The 15,772-nt window shown below is 37.5% G+C and overlaps 1 protein-coding gene across 3 annotated transcripts in view; it reads right to left on the bottom strand.

The window, feature by feature from the left end:
* Positions 1–421: 421 nt before the first annotated feature.
* SMAD4 (SMAD family member 4) overlaps positions 422–15,772 on the bottom strand; it is a 59,190-nt gene continuing 43,839 nt past the window's right edge. Inside the window, exons 11-13 of one of the 3 annotated variants that reach the window (XR_007132842.1) lie at positions 8,912–9,050; positions 8,251–8,363; positions 7,278–7,405 (exon numbers count right to left, since the gene is read on the bottom strand). Coding sequence is in view for 2 of the 3 variants with exons in the window: in XM_047765134.1 (XP_047621090.1) it covers positions 7,194–7,405; positions 8,912–9,050 (351 nt within the window). In the remaining variant the exon portion in view is untranslated. Of the gene's footprint in view, positions 7,406–8,250; positions 8,364–8,395; positions 8,419–8,911; positions 9,051–15,772 lie in introns of those variants that run through there. The other 2 variants (XM_047765134.1, XM_047765149.1) reach the window with 2 other exon arrangements.

Below are 15,772 nucleotides of genomic sequence, written 5' to 3'. Positions count from 1 at the left end.
GATTTTGCCATGTTTTACAAGCCATCGCCAAAGAAGCACCTTACCTGACCACCCCCTGCCCCCAAATGACCCCTCAATTCAGAGGAGGCAGCTATGAGGAAAGAGCTTCCCTTAATACCTAGATGGGCAATGGTAGCATCTCTAAATTTCCAATTTCTGTCTCTCATCTTGGTTCTCATAAATCCCTAGCACCTACCTCTTCTCCAACCACCATCACTCCACCCTCTCCTTTTAGAAATGAGAAAAGAATGGGGACTGTTCTCCCATGGTCATATCTGAAACACTGTATTTTCCATTTCATTGGTCACAAAACAATGAAGGAAAGTGTCATCCTCAAGTCTTAGAATTCTCTAAATGATTAGGAACTATTTCCAGATCTAAAACATCCACAAGCTTAAGAAAAAGAATGAGCACATAATGATTTAATTGGCTTCCTCTTTTAATCGAAAAACATATTTTGTTACAGAATTCTCAGGAAAGGTTCAATTCTTCTTTAGCCACAGACTTCAACCAGGCAAAAGTATACAGAAAGCCACAAAGGAACTACCAGAGCTTTAGCTGACCAGTTTTCCCCAAAGCAGAAGCTAAGTGTGGCTCTTCTCTGAGTTTTGGCATAGCTGCATTCCTCTGACTTCAGGGGAAAAAACAAAGGGGAGGTGACCCTTAGTCACCTCCTCAAAATGGTTCTGCAGCCCACCAGGTCTTCATCATCTACAAACTTCCACAAGTTTGGCCAGAACCTAATACTTGGAAGAAGTTTGCAACTCCATGTTTAGCCTTTAAACCAATCCAAGCCCATGAGTCCTTCTATCAATGACAAGCAACCATAGCAAGAGCAACTGGTTTCCTCCCTTTCTTTCCAGCTATCACAGAGCTGGCCTCTACCAGGACTCCACAACCCCCCTACTCTTGACCTCCCCCTAAGAAGGCTCTCAAGGTCCTTGAAAAAGCCAAGTCCATTAATTATACTCATTCAAGGATAGGCTGGAAGAGAACTCTGAAAGGAATGCTCCAGCCAAAAGTCTTCTAATCAAAATGGACCTAAAAAGAGCCAAAAATAAAGTGAATAATCATCCACTGGTATTTTTTTTTTTTTCTTGAGTTATATAAACCATTTTAATTGATAGAGTCCAAGGGAATTTCCCTGTTTTGAGCACGGAAGAGTTAAGAAACCAAAGACCCAAAGCAATGACCTCTAATATCATTAGGTATTTACAGTAAGTTTTCAGTCCATTTTAGTTAGAAAAAAATTTACCAGCACACAGCACTTAAGAGGATGGTGTCACACACATACCAACCCAAAAGGGAGAATATCATGACTCAAAAAAAGCCTTAATACACCTTGAATAGAGACAATAAGAAAATAAAATGAAGGCTTTTTAAAAATTTTTTCTTTAAAGTATTTATTGCAGCCCCCAAGGTGGTGCTAGGCCTTTGGCTGAATTTACCTCTTAAGGATATATTATGTAACTTCTTGTCCACAGAAGACTAATAAAATATCAAGCCCGGCCTCATTTGAATAATGCAGAAGTAAGTAAAAAGCCCCCTCAAACAGCAGACCAAAGGTAAGGAAGAAATAAAAAACTGCTGCAAGGTAGGCAAGGTCACTTAAACTTCAGAGCTAGAAGAACTCATCTAGTCCAGCTCCTTCACTTTGCACATGAGGCAACTGAGGCCCAAAGAAGGTAAATGACTTGCCCAAGGTCACGTATCAAATTAGTGGCAGAGCACAAACTAGAGAGTACATCTGTCTGGCCCCAGCCCAGAGCCACTAATGTCAGACTGAACAAGTACACTGGTTCTGGAAGTTCTCTCTATTAATGGTACAGTGGGTTAGGAATCCTGACTGCAGTAGCTCAGGTCACTGTGGAGGCCAGGGTTCACAGGGTTCAATCCCCCTGCCCAGCACAGTGGGTTAAAGTATCTAGTGTTGCCGCAGCTGTGGTTCAGATTCAATCCCTGGCCCAGGGACTTGCATATGTCATGGGTGCGGCCATAAGCAAACAAACAAACAAAAAAACACTGGCTCTGGAGTTCCCGTCGTGGCTCAGTGGTTAACGACTCCGACTAGGAATGCTGAGGCTGCAGGTTTGATCCCTGGCCTTGCTCAGTGGGCTAAGGATCCGGTGTTGCCGTGAGCTGTGGTGTAGGTCACAGACTTGGCTCGGATCCCACGTTGCTGTGGCTCTGGTGTAGGCTAGCAGCTACAGCTCTGATTAGACCCCTAGCCTGGGAACCTCCATATGACATGGGAGCAGCAGAAGAAATGGCAAAAAGACAAAAAAACAAAAACAAAAACACTGGTTCTGTGACCTAGTGAGAAAGCATTTGAAATAAACTGTAAAAACTATATCAATAAAGAGAAATGATTGTCTTCAATGGAGTTTTCTCCTTAGCTCTTCCTACATTAAAAAAAAATGATGAAAGAGAAGAAAAAAAGATTCATTCACTCATTCAAGTCTGATGTCAAAATCCCTGAAAACATCAGCAATTACTTTAGCTACTCCTTGGGGCAGGATATCAGACCCTCAATTTTAATAAAGGCACCTATAGGTTAAAAATATAGGTCAAAAATATCCGTAGAGGAGGAAAGCCAGAAGATAAGACTCAAAAAGGGGACACCAAAACAAAACAAAAAATGACCCTTTCATTTTCCAAGGGTTTTTGTTTTTTTTGCAGTTGTTCTTTTTTTGTGTGTGCTGGTGTCCTCTAGGCAATGGGATGGCCTCTAGCTACTGACGCGAATTTAGTAACCAACCTTTGTAACCCCAGTTTTTATTTGAGCAGCATTCAGGTAGGAGCAACAAAACCTTTCAAAGGGGGAAAAATATGAATATGACTCATTTCACGCTATCTCAACTAAGTGAAACTCAGCAAGAATCAGGAAGCACATTAAGCAGTCAAACTGAGATCAAATGATAAAGCATTGAGGTCTTTTTCAATATTTTACAGGGAAGTTTATTGGGTCCTGTCCCAGTTTGCCCTTGTATTTTAAAGAAAGTTCTAATAAGTATGGTTATCTGGTTTCCTTGCCCAAGCAGTTGGGAAAATGAATGAGAAAGGAAAGAAGAAACTAAGAAGAGGTATGCTAATAACATAGGAAGTGGTTGCTGTCATTAAGGGGGTGTGTGTGTGTGTGTGTGTGTGTGTGTGTGTGTGTAACAAATTCAGATATTCCAAACCATTACAGTCTGTGACCATTTAGTGAAGACAAAACAGTCCCACCTGTCTTAGCCCCTGAAGTCTATAAGACAGGAGGCATAAAAGAAAGTGTATCTAGTACATTCTGTACACATATTAAATAACTCCATCCCCAAAAATGGCCAATGTAAAAAAAGTTTTGCTGCTTAAATAAGGCAAGTTTGGATTATGCAGAAAAGTCGATTCCACAGTGATACCAGATAAATACGATAAACAACCTAGCAACACTAGGACAAGTGCTTAAAAACAAGACTGGGCCTGAGGATGCTCTGAGTAAGGCCACTAACTTTTTACATCCTTCCTGATATATCTTAGGAGAAAAGAAATTATCTAGTTGTCATGGAAAAAAAATGAAAAGGTTGCACACAAGATTCTCATATCCTATTTTCTATAATCTTGCAAAGGACGATTTAGGCTATTATTTACAGATAGCTATCTGCAACAAGATGGGTTCTGCCTTTAGTAAGGAATAAAAAAAAGCATTTCTTCATGCTATTATCTGCTAGTCTTAGCCAAACACACCTATGAAAGAGCTGTTAACTGACTTTACCAGTAATTGCTTTCATATACTCATTTACCTCAGCAACCTATAAAACTCACCATTTTCCCAATCTGCTATCATTAAACAAAATGCCAGTAAAATCACTCAATGATGGAGGGAGCAAACTATAGAAAAAAGGATTCTGTCTTAGAATAAAACTGCTTCTTCCAAAAGGCTCTCAAAAGGGTTCTGAACTAATCTAATTTTGTATAATAGTTAGTAACTATTAACTAGTTACCATCAAATCAGGAATAGAAATACTTCACCATATAGTCCTTAACCTCCACATATACTTAAGGAGTACCATGGGAAAACATAAAAATTCCCTTCTCCAGATGGGCATGTCAAAAAGACAACTACAATAACTTTTAAAGTAAGATAAGTATCATCTGGAAGACAGGACATTTTGCCTTCAAATGTTCTTTTACAAATAGCCCCTCTTTACACCACACCCTTCTTCATAAAAGTCGATTTTTAACTTTAAATACACCTAATATATGTTCAGTTTATTTGAATATTTTGAGTATGGTTTTCCCTAAGCCAGGCCATCCAACTTATAAACCTACAATGTTCACAGGAGGAATGGGACAGACAACCTATTTAGTGCTTAGGTCAATAGAAATGAGCCATGCTTCTGGAAAAACAAGGTTATATGGCAGTGATTTATTATCATTATCTTTGTATACCAGGGGTAGTATACTATAAAAAATGAGATATACAGTATCCCACAAAAGAATCTACTCCCTGGAAAAGAAAGGCAACATTATTTTGGATTAAAGGATTTCCCTTTGATAATGCACTGAAAGGCACTAGACAAAAGTGGAATGGGCCTCATACTGGATCATCTCTTATTCAGCTTTCACTGAAATTCAAATTTTTGGGTCTCTGAGATATGAACTAGCTAGAGAAAAGCCAATGAAAACCATATCCTCACAATCAGATTCTAAGAACTGCAGAAATCATACTACCCTTAAAATAGCCATACAACCTTAAACCTAGTGGTTCTTTTAGTCTTACTGATCAAAGATTACTACCTCTAAGAAATGGAAGTACTGTTTAACAACTAAATCCTCAAAAGTAACAGATTATATACTAGATGTTTTCTCAAAAGCATGTGACTGAACCCAGGCACAAATACAAGGTAATTAATAACTAGAAGTACTTCTATGTACTTGTAGTATTTTTATGGCTCTTTGTAGAAAGAAACCAAGGCGAGTAGCTTGGCCTCAAAGACAAAACTTCTTAGTAAATATTTTCCACAATACTTTCCCCAGATGATTAAACATGTAAACCTTCCTTAAAGTAGAAAAGGAGGCAATGGATTATAGCATAGCATGCTTATGGTTCTAATCAAATAACCTGGATTTTAAAAATCTGTTATTCTATAACTCTCTCCTCTCAATCCTATTCTTCATTCATTGTAAAATGAACCTAAATTCAAAAATTTCTAGAGAATGAAGATATCTTTTAAAAAAAAAGTCAATAAAACTTAGAATCACCAAATTTGTACCAATAAAAATTAAGTCTTTAACAGAAGAATTTGTAAGTACTCAAAGAATATAAATGAGTTGGTAGATGTGTTATTTTAAAAAACCAAAGACATGTAGCCTGGATCAAGATCTGTTTAAATCACAGCAATAAGCAAATTCAGTGGTTTCTAGAATGGTCTTATTACTAAGACCTAAGCAAGGCAGTAGATTTGTTCACTTAAGTCGATATAAGGATGACTATCATGCATTAAGTGTTTCTCATTTCTCAAACTTGTAACACATCTGAAATAATCTTACTACACTTAGAAAGGCCCACCACGAAAAAAGAAAAAACATGTGAAAGATAATCCTTGATTTTATTTCATACTATTTATCCTGTAGACAAACTATCTTATAATCAGGCCTAGTTTTGCTACATTAACATAAAAGTTAAAAAACAAAACAAAAAAAAAAAAAACCAACCCTATACTTGATACGTAATGTCCATAGGGAAGTCCTGGTAGAGTGGGAGAAAAAAAAAACCAATGCTGCCCAATAGTACTGGCTGTTGCCTGTCATTTAGTAGAAGGTGTCTCACCACTGAGGTTGGACTCAAAAGTGCAAAAGAAAAAAAAAACTTAAAAATCAAACCTAGAATTCAACTTTGCATGTTGAGATTCAGTTTTATTTATGCTACTAGCTAAGTAAAAAGCATACATATTGTGTCTGTGGTACAGTCAATACACTTGCAATTTTTCTACTTATATTTTCTATACAAAGTCACTGCCAATTGATATGATCATTGATGGCAAAGGGCTTAGAATAACCAAAAGGTATAAAAAAGTTTGCAGTCTTGCCCCAAGATACAAAAACTGAATTTTAAACGATGTCATAACATACATGATTTAAACAGTATATGAAAAAAAAAGTCACACATCAAATCAAGTACAAAAATATCCAAACTACCTATTACGAATGGTAATGTTTCCATTATTCTGCACAGTATTTAACATAGAATTTAGCAGTTTCCAAAATACTCATTATTTAGATTAAGCATTGCCACCTTTGCAGAATGGTAAGATATCAGGTGGAGTGACACTGCTTTTAGTGTTTTTAAAAATACAAAACCTTTCCCTATGTTAATGAAGGAAAGAAATTCTTCTTCTAGGCTTTTTAGTAACCAACCTTGTGCCTAGAAATACAGAATACACCTATTGTTTAATAGGGCAAAAGTATATTTCTTGATAAATAGTTATCCAACAAAGATAACAAATGTAATTTTAAATGATATTCCTTTGTCTGATAATTTTTAAGGAATTCTCAATATACACAAATTAGTGTTTTGCCTTGGCAAAAATAAAACTGAAGTTGCGAGACAATCTGAATTGAAATCATCTTCACTAGTTTAACTTGCAAAAAAATATTTTGGATAAAAGGTTATAATACATTACTATCTTATTTTTTAAACACAGAGTAAAGTTGCTCTTGGTAAAATTAACTCACCCACATGGCACAATATTTTGGAATAAAGTATGTTCAACAATAACAACTCACACACAAGATAACATAGGTGAATTAACTTTGAGAACTTCTCTGCCTTTAAAATCAGTAATATTGAATTTATTCTGTAGAATAACACACATATCGATGTTCTGCATATAAATGGCTCTAAGACATTTTAAAGGGCTAAATTTTCCAGCACTGGAATGATTCCTTCATACATTACTGGTGAAGATTTAGTGACAATGTGTTTTTCCTGATCTTCAAGCTATGAGCCATGCCCAAAAAGTTCTAAATAGGGAAAAAAAAATTGTCTTAATCCAGTTTCTGTCTGCTAGGAGCAAGGCAGCAAACACATTTTTTTAACCCTTTATGAAAAGATTAAGCAGAACAAAAGTGAAATATATCTTCAGATTACAAACAGGATTGTATTTTATAGTCCACCATCCTGATAATGTTAAGGCCCCACCAGTTAAAAGACCTCAGTCTAAAGGCTGTGGGTCAGCAATAGGCATGGTATGAAGTACTTCATCTAGGAGCTGGAGGGCCCGGTGTAAGTGAATCTCAATCCAGCAAGGTGTTTCCTTGATGCTCTGCCTTGGGTAATCAGGTCCCCAGCCTTTCACAAAACTCATCCTGAGTATGCATAAGCGACGAAGGTCATCAACACCGATTCCAGCAGCAGCAGATAAACCTAACAGAAAAGATGTGGACGACGTCAGAAGAACAGGCGGATCTCTTCCCATCCTCCCTGAATCTTACATTAATAAGGTGAGCAGCTTTCTTTACTTCATTCTCCCCAGCATATAACTTTTCTGTCAAAGTGCCAAGAAGTAAGTATAGATCTATAATTTATCAACAAGGACTGAAAACTTTTGGTTAAAACAATCTACATTCCACATGGGTCTTCTAGCTACCATCCATTACAAACGACCACAGTCCACCAACACCCCACCTGTTTTTCTCTTTAGAAGTGGGGGTGAAGGGATAAGAAACAACTTGGTTTCAAGAGGTAGTACACATCTACAGGCTGGTTCTAAGAACCCTACTGTCTGTCTATAAACAGTGTAGTTCAGAGTAAGACAATAATGAGACAGTTAATAGTCCTAGTTTCACTATGACTTCTTGGATGACCCAGATGATGTCTGTCTCTCAATTTGACAAAGTAACAGAGATAATACATAATTATTCAATGGGGGGCAGTAGATGAGAATGAGAAATTTAATAGTAGTTCTGGATTCCTTAGTAAAATCATGTTTATGACATCAAAACTAGCAAAGTAATGGTTTAGATACCCAAATTTAAAAAAAAAAAAATCAAATTCTCTAAATAAGTATGCCTTATCTACCTCTATATTGTAAACTCCTGAACATAAGTCACAATGGAGACTCTGCATCTAATTTTCCAGTCAGAACATACAGTCATATAGTCAATCTGCATTCATCAATATTACAATGAAACTAATGGGAGGAATTTGCATGTACTGTAGAGAAACCTGCAGGGCCACTGCAGTTTTCTTAGCCAGTGTGATTTGCTTACCACACTGAAGAGGTTAAGAACAGGGGTTGAATGAATCACTAGTTATGCCTTCAGACGTGGAAGATGGGTGCCACGTGTTTCCATCATAAAAGTCTATAGTCAGGAGTTTAACTCTGCAGTAAAAAATTCCCCATCAGTGTGAACCCTGGCACACAGTTCAATTTTACCCTAAAATTAAAAAAAAGTCTACAAGTTATCAAAATACCACCCTCACTTAGTTTTCTCTCCATGCTTAGCATACGTTAAAAAAAAAAAAAAAATTGGAGAAGTGCCTAATTCTGAAATTGAAATATGCTTTCCTTCTAGAATAAAGCAAAGCACATTGGTGATTACAACCCACCCTGGCTGGTGAGGCAAGAATTAAGAGAATCAACAAAAAAAGGGGAGATCAATATCATATAACAATAAGCCCCTTTCTCCTTTATCCCATACTCCCTTTTTTGATACAAAAAGAATGAATACAGGGTCCTAAACAAAGGGAAACTATTACAGAGAACAGTTTTTTGTTTTTGTTTTTTTTTTTTACAAATTAAAAAATGTTATCCCAGTAAAAAAAAACATTTAATTTCTATTATTGCTTAAATTAACTAATGAACTGAGTCAATTAAGATAAAACACCAACTATCACACTTAAAAAAAAAAAAATCAAAAGCATACTTACTGATAGCTGGGGCTATTCCACCTACTGATCCTGGGCCAGGGATGTTTCCTGCCACGGCTGCTGCCTGGGCAGCTGCTGCAGCTTGTGCAGTAGCCGCCTGCTGCTGCATCTGACGATGACACTGACGCAAATCAAAGACCTTTAAAAAAAGTATATGTCTCATGCAATGAGTCCATCAGAAAATATTCCATATATCAATAACTAATGCACAATTTATTTAAAACTAAAAGCTTTATTTTGCTCTCATAAGAAAAGAATCACCTCAAAATTTTAATTCTTTTTTTTTTTTTTTGGCTGCACCCATGGCATGTGGAAGTTCTCTACCCAGGGACTGAACTCATGCCACAGCAGCAACCTAAGCTGCTGTACTGACAATGCCAGATCCTTAACCCACTGTGCTACAAGAAAACTCCCAAAGTTTTAATTCTTTATGTAGATTGTAATCGGTAGTTCTTAGGAAGGGTGGCTTGAAGTTCATCAAGAGGCACATTTCATTTCAGGACAGCTTTGGTTGCCACAGGACTATGTATCCTTTAACTAGAGTTCTTTGTGGGTCAGCCATTATTGTCTTTGTGAAAAACTATCCATTTGAATAAAATAAAGTTAAGAAATCACCCTACCCTTTCATAACCAAGTTGCTGAGAGTTTTCTTTAGGCTGAATAGATGGCCTAGGTCATAAGGTCAACTTCTTTTTATCACTCTATTTGGAGGAGTGATTAAAAGGCATTATCACTATATAAGAAAACTTCATTTCTCAGAGATGCCTACTTTAATCCACAGAAGCAAAATAAAATGATATTTAGGGCTTGTTTTAAAATATTTTAGAAAAAGGGAATAGAACAAATCAAACAAATGTAAAATCATTTTAACTACTAAATCTTGGTGTCAAATATACAGGATTTAATTAAGTAGTTTATGCTTGTGATTTAAAAAAAAAACACTAAGCACTGAATCCTATCAGGGATATCTGCTACTTAACATGGGTTAAATTTCTTAACATCTCTGGAGCATCAATTTTCTTATCTATAAAATGGGAATGAATACTAAGTGTGTATGCTTTTTTTCACAGGGTTGTTGTAAACTTGGCATAGTACACAATACACTGTCAATAAATGTTATTTATTATTTTGTTTCTGGCCTCCCATGTAGCCATTTGCCTTTCAGGATGAGTTAAGGCGTTCATAAGTAATTTCAGTGTTCCTTTTCAGCCATGCCAAGTAAGGGAGGGGTTGTTAGTTTTATCCTTATCCTCATGAAAGTACTAAAATGTTCCTTCAATAAGCAACAAAATAGGGATGGCAAATCACCTTTTTTCTAGGGAAAAAAAAAAAAACTTCCTAAAATAATGTATTTGCTGATATCTGCCTGTAAAAAAAACACTGGAAGATTACATAAGCAGAGTGATCATCTTGAGAAGTTTTAGGAAAGGAAGACAGGACAGAGTAGAGGCAAGACTGCTCAATACACTTTTTTATATCACTTCAATTTCTGAACCATGTGATTATACTCCTTGATAGAGTAAATAAACTTTTAAAAAAATCAGTATGCACAAAACCCAAATTTGAGCAATTATAATTATCCTTGGCAATAAAAGAAATCAAAGAATGCATAACATCATACTTTATCAGATAAACAAGTTTGAAATCCAAACCATTAGTTTTCAGATACCTAAAAAAATTCTGATTGTCATGGTATTTACATGAACCTTAAGAGCATACAACAATAAACAAAACAACCCTCTACAAACAGCAAATCCTATTCCTATTTACTTACTTCTCTACTCAATGCCTGTCTTCTAGCAGGCGCTGAGTAGAGACAAAGCTTAGACCACCCCATTCTCTGAAGAGATAAGAATTTGTTCAAATACAGATTCCTGTAATACCTAGCCAAACCATCAGTCCTAAAAGACTTTAGGACAGAAAGCACGGCAAAGTCAGGTCTGGAAATCAGAAATCCCACAATGCCCAGAAAAAAAAAAACAAAAAAACAGAAACCAACCAAAAAAAACCCACTATTTTTTCAAGATTTCCCAAGAGTCCATTACATTCCAAACTTTTCCAATGGACCAGTCTGACCTCTTGGAAGGCATTACCCAGTAGAATACAAGGCAGATACTCAACTATTTGAAAAGCCAAATAGTTCTATAACCACTTCCTTTTTTTGTTTTGTTTTGTTTTGCCACCCTGTGGCATATGGAGTTCCCCGACTGGGGCAAGGATCAGATCTGAGCCACAGTTGTGACTTACACTGCACCTGTGGCAACACCAGATCCTTAACCCACTATGCCCAGCCGGGGACCAAACCTGCATCCCAGTGCTCCAGAGATACCATCAATACTGTTGCACCACAGCGGGAACTCCTATAACTACTTTTTTAAAAGAAGGAAATCAATGAACTTTATTTTTCAAAGCAATTTTAGGTTCATGATAAAATTGAGTAAAAAAAGTAAGAGTTCCCTATCCCCACTCAAGTTTGACATCCTACAACACAGTGGTACACTTAGAGATGATGGACATACACTGATAGTATTATCATCAAAAGTCATAGTTTACATTGGGTTCCACTCTAGGTTTTATAAACCCTATGGGTTTAGACAAATGTATCCAACACTGCAGTACCACAGAGTATTTTCACTCTGCCCCAAATCCTCTGTTCACTGCCTATGCATTCTTCCCTCCTCTACCCCTGGAAACCACTGATTATCTTACTATCTCCATAGTGTAAGCTTTTCCAGAATGTCACAGGGTTGTAATCATATAGCATGTAGCCTTTCAGATTGGCTTCTTTCACTGAGCATTATGCATTAAAGATTCCTCCATGTCTTTTCATGATTTAGTAGCTCATCTCTTTTTAGTGCTGAATAATATTCCACTGTATGGATGTACCAGTTTATTTATTCATTCACCTACTGAAGGACAGACATCGTGGTTGCTTCTAAATTTTGGCAGTTGCAAATAAAGTTGCTATAGATATCTGTGTTCAGGTTTTTGCGCAGACATAAGTTTTCATTCCATTTGGATCAATATCAATGGTGGCTGTACCATTTCGCATTCCCACTAGTAATGAATGAGAGTTCCTGTTGTTTCTACATCCTGGTCAGCATTTGCTGTTGTCACTGTTTTGGATTTGGCCATTCTACTGGTATGCAGTGGTATCTGATTGTTTTAATTCCCTAATGACATATGACCTTGAACTCTATTCATATGCTTACTTGATATCAACATACCCTATTTAGTGAAGTATCTGTTCAGTAGATAATATATCAATATCTATCTACATACCAATATATCTATTAATCTATTCTTTTGCCCATTTTTTAATCAGGCTTTTTTTTATTGTTGCATTTTAAGCGTTTACTATATTTTCAATAACAGTCTTTCATAAGATGTATATTTTGTAAATGTATTCTTCTTATCTGTAGTTAATCTTTTCATTCTCTTGACACTTTAATAGAGCAGATGTTTTTCATTTTAATGAAGTCCAGCCTATCAACTGTTTCTTTCATGGATCACACCTTTGACATTGTATCTAAAAATGTCATTGCCAGAGTTCCCGCTGTGGGTCAGTGAGTTAAGAATCCGACTAGTATCCATGAGGATAGGAGTTCAATCCCTGGCCTCATTCACTGGGTTAAGGGATCTGGCGTTGCCAAGAGCTGCAGTGCAGGTCACAGACCAGCAGCTGCAGCTCCAATTCAACCACTAGACTGGGAACTTCTTTAGGCTGCAAGTGCAGCCATAAAAAGACAAAAGACAAAAAAAAAAAAAGTCACTGCCATACCTGAAGACATTTAGGTTTTCTCCTTTGTTATCCTCTAGGAGTTATATGTTTATATCTAGGTCTTCACAAATACTCTAAAAAAAATTTTTAGGAGTCCCATTGTGGTGGAGTGGGTTAAGGATCCAAATGGACTGGCTCAGGTCTCTGAGAAGATTTGGGTTTAATCCCTCGGGTTTCCTGCCCTGGGAACTTCCATATGCCATGGGCGTGGCCAAAAAAATTTTTTAACCATCATAAACCAGGTATGGCCTATACTCAATCTTATCATCTGAGAGGAGGAAATAAAACTTACTTATAAATTCCCAGGGTTCAAACATATTCTCAAATACCCCCATGAGTCATTAAAAATAATCAACAGGGAGTTCCCATCATGGCTCACCAGAAACGAATCCAACTAGGAAACATGAGGTTTCGGGTTCAATCCCTGGCCCCACTCAGTGGGTTAAGGACCACTCAGTGGTGTAGGCCGCAGACATGGCTTGGATCTGGCATTGCTGTGGCTGTGGCATAGGCCTGCAGCTACAGCTCTGATTAGACCCCTAACCTGGGAATCTCCATATGCCATGGAAGTGGCCCTAGAAAAGGCAGAAAGACAAAATAATAATAATAATAATAATAACCAAAAGATCTTCACACATAAGTTCTTTACAGTGTTATAAACAATCACAATTATGGCTGTCTTAGCCTAGATCTATGCTAACATCAGAAGTAAATATTACAGGAGTTCCTGTCATGGCGCAGTGGTTAACGAATCCGACTAAGAACCATGAGACTGCAGGTTCGATCCCTGCCCTTGTTCAGTGGGTTAACAATCTGGCGTTGCCTGTGAGCTGTGGTGTAGGTCGCAGACGCAGCTTGGATCCCGAGTTGCTGTGGGTCTGGTATAGGCCGGCGGCTTCAGCTCTGATTAGGCCCCTAGCCTGGGAATCTCCATATGCCACAGGAGTGGCCCAAGAAATGGCAAAAAAACAAAAGAACAAACAAACAAACAAAAAAAAGGAGTTCCCATCGTGGCACAGTGGTTAACGAATCCGACTAGGAACCATGAGGTTGCGGGTTCGGTCCCTGCCCTTGCTCAGTGGGTTAACGATCCGGCGTTGCCTGTGAGCTGTGGTGTAGGTCGCAGACACAGCTTGGATCCCGAGTTGCTGTGGGTCTGGTATAGGCCGGCGGCTTCAGCTCTGATTAGGCCCCTAGCCTGGGAATCTCCATATGCCACAGGAGTGGCCCAAGAAATGGCAAAAAAACAAAAAAACAAACAAACAAACAAAAAAAAGGAGTTCCCATCGTGGCGCAGTGGTTAACGAATCCGACTAGGAACCATGAGGTTGCGGGTTCGGTCCCTGCCCTTGCTCAGTGGGTTAACGATCCGGCGTTGCCTGTGAGCTGTGGTGTAGGTTGCAGACGCGGCTCAGATCCCGCGTTGCTGTGCCTCTGGCGTAGGCCGGTGGCTACAGCTCCGATTCAACCCCTAGCCTGGGAACTTCCATATGCCGCGGGAGCGGCCCAAGAAATAGCAACAACAACAACAAAAAATAGACAAAAAAAAAAGAAGTAAATATTACAGTTAAACGCAAAGATGAAATTTTAAAACATTATGACTTTTATCTGCAGATGTAGTAAAAATGATTCATTAAGCACCTTGGCAAATCTTCCTTCCACATGGGTTATTTATGTAATTATAGCACTCACCAAAAGACATAATTACTGACTACACTGATAACTGAAACCTGGACTGCCTCCTCATTGTACACTCTGTCTACACCGTAATAGATTTCATCTGTTACAATGGATGGTAAAATTAAGGCTTTCGTTGAAAACCATCCTCCTTTCAGAATTTGAGTTAATGAAGACAATTCAAAGTAACCAGAGATTTTAAATATTCTTTTTGGCTCAGATCAAAGGATATTTCTGACAACCTACAAACTGGGAGAAAATATCTGCAAATGAAATGAGCAATAAGGACTTAATTTCCAAAATACACAAATGACTTACACAATTGAATAACAAAAACCCCCAAATGATCATAAAATGAGCAGAAGACCTAAACAGAAATTTCTCCAAAGAAGGCATATAGATGGCCAAAAACCACACGAAAAGATGCTCATCATTGTTAGTTATTAGAGAAATGCAAGTCAAAACTATAATAAGGTACCACCTCACACCGGTCAGAATGGCCATTTACAAGTCTACAAATAACAAATGCAGGGTGTGCAGAAAAGGGAACCCTCCTACACTGTTGGCAAGAATGTAAATTAATGTAGCCACTATGGAAAACAGTATGGAGGTTCTTCAAAAAACTAAAAATGGAGTTGCCATATGATCCAGCAATCCCACTCCTGAGCATATATCCATATTTGAAATTATAATTCAAAAAGGTACATGCCACCCTATGTTCACAGCAGAACTATTAACAACAGCCAAGACATGGAACCAATCTAAATGCCCATCAACAGATGAATGGATAAAGGAGAAATGGTGTGTGTGTGTGATAGACGTGTGCGATATATACAATATTCCATATATTTAATGGAATATTATTCAGCCATAAAATGAAAAATATCATACAATATCACTTACATATGGAATCTAAAATATGACACAAATGAACATATCTATGAAACAGAAACGGACTCACAGATATAGAGAACAGACCTGTGGCTGCCAAGATGGAGAAGGGGTGAAAGTAAGAAGGATTGAGAGTATATGATTAGCATATACAAACTATTATATATATATAAAATGGATAAACAACAAGGTCCTACTGTATAACACAGAAAACTATATTCAATATCCTAAGATAAACTATGATAGAAAAGACTATGAAAAAGAATATATATGTCTATATAAACGACTTTGCTGTAGAGCAGACATTAACACAACATTGAAATCAACTATATGTCAAAAAATTTTTCTAACTTAAAAAAAAGGAGTTTCCGTTATGGCTCAGCAGTAACAAACCCAACTAGAATCCATGAGGACACAGGTTCAACCCCTGGCCCTGCTTGGTGGGTTAAAGTTCCAGTGTTGCTGTAGTATAGGTCTCAGGTGTGGCTTGGATCCCTTGTTGCTGTGGCTAC

This window comes from Phacochoerus africanus, chromosome 2 (genome assembly GCF_016906955.1).
Source record: "Phacochoerus africanus isolate WHEZ1 chromosome 2, ROS_Pafr_v1, whole genome shotgun sequence".
In the NCBI taxonomy this organism is placed as follows: Eukaryota; Metazoa; Chordata; class Mammalia; order Artiodactyla; family Suidae; genus Phacochoerus; species Phacochoerus africanus.
The sequence above is the reverse complement of the archived record's forward strand: the minus strand, read 5'-3'. Positions and strand labels throughout refer to the sequence as shown.